The 4,345-nt window shown below is 44.0% G+C and overlaps 1 protein-coding gene across 1 annotated transcript in view; it reads left to right on the forward strand.

Annotated features, from left to right (window-relative positions):
• Positions 1–1,483: 1,483 nt before the first annotated feature.
• LOC104508998 (lipoxygenase homology domain-containing protein 1-like) overlaps positions 1,484–4,345 on the forward strand; it is a gene marked incomplete at its 5' end in the record, with an annotated part of 6,710 nt that continues 3,848 nt past the window's right edge. The window contains 3 exons of the mRNA XM_010150792.1: positions 1,484–1,654; positions 2,744–2,882; positions 3,405–3,477. Coding sequence (XP_010149094.1) covers positions 1,484–1,654; positions 2,744–2,882; positions 3,405–3,477 — 383 coding nt within the window. The remainder of the gene's footprint in view (positions 1,655–2,743; positions 2,883–3,404; positions 3,478–4,345) is intronic.

Genomic DNA, 4,345 nt, shown 5'->3' on the forward strand with positions numbered 1-4,345 from the left:
GCAGGTAATTTCATAGCCTGAAGAAGGTTCAGGAAGACAAAGCACCAGACAGGAATGGCCGTGAGGCTGGCAGAGAACTGCCAACCCATGGTGTGGAGGGATCACAGTCTACAGGAACAGGGTGGCTACTTGACATAACTCAAAAAGGTGCTATCATTTTCTTTTCAGAACTAAAGAAGATTAATATTTGCAAACTAAGGAAGTAGGTACATGGGAGTGAGTTCTTGGAAGAGCAAGAGCTGTTTAGTATCCCTGGGATGTAAATAATAAGTCAGCAGAGGTCTCTCACCGTGAACATAACCTTTCTTTTTCTGACTAATAACAGGACTTGTCAGTAGAACTGTCAGAGCCTTCCATCCCCCCAAGCTCAAAAAGGGCTTCTTCTCTTTCAACAAAGAAATCAAGAAAATGTTCCCACATGCTCTTTTCTTCATTTTCAAGTTGTTTTGTCACTGAGGAGGGAAAAAAAGAAAGAAAGAAAAAAAAGAAATTAAGTAGAAAACTAAAAGGGAGCTACGTCTCCTCGGAAGGACCCAAGGTAAAAGTTAGGTGATTTGGTGCTTTCTGATAGACCATCCATCACTTCAGTCTGTCCTATGCTCAGGTCCAGTCACAGCATTATTTAATTCACCCTGGTTGCTTGGCAAAGTCAGCATGGCATGGGCAATTTCCTTGCATGTTCTACCTGGCACGGTCAAAGGAGCAAGTTGTAATTTACTTTCTAACTTTCAAATCCAAATATGAAGGGTTTGGGGATAATACAGGCCCCAGAGAAAGACAGCAAACCCTACAGCTTGTGGCCAACTAGCACTCCCTGATTGTGAAGGGACCACCACAAGCCTTGCACACACTGCTATGTCTTCTTCAATAGCTATGGGCTTCATGTTAAAATGGAAGGAAGGCTCAGCAGCGGTTTCTGTGACAGCAGCCGCTCCATTAACTTTCACCTCCAAACCCTCAGATTTCCAGATTTCATGCTTCTGGCTTTGGCAAACAGTTCCACAAAGCTCTGATTTCCCTGGGGCTTTTGTAAGGGTTTGTTGTGCCGTCTTCCTGGGATGGTTCCTGTGTTGGTGTGTTGATGGGGGCATGCTGGCCCCAGCTCTCCCTGCTCACTGCTGCTGCTACTGGTGTGGCAGAAGCCCAGTCTTGTGCAAAGTGCTGGGCAAGGACAAGCAATGGTCCCTTGCCCACACATGATGAAACCTATCTTCTCTGGGACTGTGCTCCAACATCCTTATATCTGATCAGAAGACAGCGAGTCCCTCAAAAGTGTGGTCTGAGTCTAGAAGGGGGATCAGATTATGGTCTTGAGGAGATCATCATTGCTTTAGGCATCAGAACAGCATTGTGTTCACTGGTGACGTTATATGAAAGAAATATAGATCATTTCTAGCATGAGCAGGATCCTCCTCAGGAGACCTATCTCATCTCTTTACCCATGCAATGTGAAAATGTATTTTTTATTTTGTTGTTTTACTAGGAATCGCACCAGGTTGGCATTTGGAATATATTGATGTGAATGACTCTGCCATGGACAAGACATTTCGCTTCCAATGTGATCGTTGGCTGGCTAAAGGTGAAGACGATGGGCAGCTCATAAGGGAACTGGCTTGTGCCAACAATGACATTTTGGAATTGAAGGAACGGACCGGTAAGTGTGGAGTTGACTGGTAGCATTTGTTGAGTGACCCCAGAGGCTATAGGACCATACTGGCAAGCACTGAGGGTTCCCATGCAAGAGGCATTTGTATTTGCAGGCTTTAAGGGTTGAATTACTTAAGGTAATATTCAGTTCCAAAGTGCAATGTTGTGATAAGAAAGAAACAAATCAGAATTTATGAGGAGAAAAAAGATCTCATTCTGGGCTGAAACTTAAGAGAGGCCCATGTCCAGAGGTTCAGTCCAGCAGAAAGCATAAGGACGCGTGGTTATGGTCTCATTAGAAATAATGGGCTTAAGTCTTTGAGGTGGAAAGTAAGTTCAATCCTTGAAGATTGGTAAGTAACATTGCTCCAGCTTCCTGCTTAACGTGTTCTGGGCTACTAGCTCAAGTATCTGAGCTGGATATGGCAGCTGAGCTTAACACCCCATAGGCCTGGATCTGCTCTGGGTAATTCCACCGAGTCCAAGGTAATTACACTGGTGTCTAATGCGGTGAGCAAGTGAGCGAGTTACTTAACTGCACTGATGATACGCAAAGTGCATCTCAAGAACTCCTGCACTGCAGTGCTCTTCTTCTGGAGAGTCAATAATACATTACTTCAGTGTGATTTCACTCTAACCCTGGGGGAAAAAAAAAAAATATTGTGCTTGCTATTTTGGGTACTTACATGCCACCATAACATCTGAGCACATCCTGTTGGGTACATGGATACCCTCACCATCCCTGTCAGGAACAGTGCCACAACAAACTGTAGGATTTGGGCTGTGTTAAACAGGGAGTGCTTAGCACAGCAGGGAGCTGGTCAAGAGCAACTCCATCTACTCTTGCCAGTCGATCGAGCAGTACTCACATTTTTCAGGCACTCTACCCCTGCATGAAATCCAAGGCACATCATAGAAGTCAAAAGTCCTCCTGATTTCAGTCTGGTTCCATCCTTATTTTGCAAATGCTTTCTAGTGTGCTGTGATAAATATTAGGAAGTGAGTCTTTAAGCAAAGTGACAGCCAAATGAAGAGATCTTTTTGGCCATCTGCTCTTCCTTTTCTGTTTAACATGTGTGTTAATTACGTTTCAAAGCCTATGAGATTGCCACAGTAACGAGCGACAGAGAGGATGCAGAAACAAAGGAAAACATCTGGATCATCTTAGAAGGAAAGCTGGGCCGCTCGAAAGAATTCCTGATGGAAAACTCTTCCAAGAAAAGGAGATTTGAAAGGTAGTGGGACAGTGTGATGGGGTAGAGGAGCTCCCCACCAGCTGTGTGTCTTCCACAAATGCCAGCTCTTCTCCAGGATGGTTTACAGAGCTGTCTTTGTGCCATGCAGTTTCTCATACCCCTTCCAGAAAGCCTAATGGTTTCTCACCTGGAAGAAAGTAAAAAGAAGTAAAAAAAAAAAGAAGTAAGAGGAAGATGTAAAATTAGTCTGTGATGGGCAGACACAGAGCAGGTTTAAAAATGATAAGAAAAAGGCATTTGATAGAAGGAAACGTAGATAATGTGTGTGTGTGAGTGTGTCCTTTTGTATTAACACATAAAACCAGCCTCCTGGCAAGCCTCTGGGGACGGATGCTGTGTGGTTTTGAGACGGGAGCAGCAGAAGGAAGCTGGAGGTGTTTTCAGTTTCTTTTACAGCATCTCACTGGCAGTGGGAATCAGAGAGAAAGTAAAAATAGTCAGAGGCTAAATGTTGTCAGAGATGCTCAGATCTGACTTTCCAGACAAATCTGGGGGGTTAAGGCTGAAAGATCACTCTCACGTGAGGAAAGAGGAATATGAGCCTCGTGTGCAGACGAGCCGGAGGCACATCTCTGTAACATGGGGCAGATTCCTTCTCCCATGTGGGACCAGAGCGCTCCAGATGTGAGATGGGTTTTCTACTTTGTTTAAGGACACAGCACGTCCCTAGGAGATGGGAACTTCTCCAAAGTCATGCACACTGGTGATGTTCTGTGCTTTGCAGGAAGGAAAGGTCTTTTTCTCGCGGGTCTGTAAATTAAAATTGAAATTAAAGCTGGTGTGGACGCCAGTATGAATGGCTGAGATTTCATGTGAAACATGAAGATTGGGAGTATCTTCCTTCTGACCTCCAGCTGATGGTGTCTACAGTGGAGTTAAAAACACCACTGTCTAAAGCATTAGTCACCGCCCATCCTTGGAGGCATGCTGGAATGAGGACCGGTCCAAAGAGATAAACCCAATGGATAAGCAGGGGACATGACAGGGAGACAGCCACGGGTTTGACAGAGACCTGTTGTTTCTCTAAACCGTTTTCAAGCTGAGCTTCAGGAAGGGTGGCTGAACTAGCAAATTTAAAACAGCTAGTGTGGGTAGATGTGTAACAGATACAGTATCTGTCAAGGATTGAATGAATAAGTGCTGGAGGGTGAATTAGTCATTCTTTAGCTTTATCTATAATGAGGCAAATTGATTTTGTATGTGGAACAGCTCAAGTTTATCCTGGAAAGTCCTAGTGGCAACAATTTAAAGTGTCACCCCTAATCAGAGAAAATACTAAATTTAAATATGGAAATTATACTTTGTGTGGAATGATTGTAGGTTAAATCAAATGACTTTAAATGAAGGTTTATCTTCTATCTTCTGTAGCCATGTGCAAATTACTTAATGTCCATATGAGACAAGTCACTGCCAGCCCTCAAGACACTCACTGAAACTGCTCC

The sequence above is a fragment of the Eurypyga helias genome, unplaced genomic scaffold, assembly GCF_000690775.1.
Source record: "Eurypyga helias isolate BGI_N326 unplaced genomic scaffold, ASM69077v1 scaffold35280, whole genome shotgun sequence".
NCBI lineage: Eukaryota > Metazoa > Chordata > Aves > Eurypygiformes > Eurypygidae > Eurypyga > Eurypyga helias.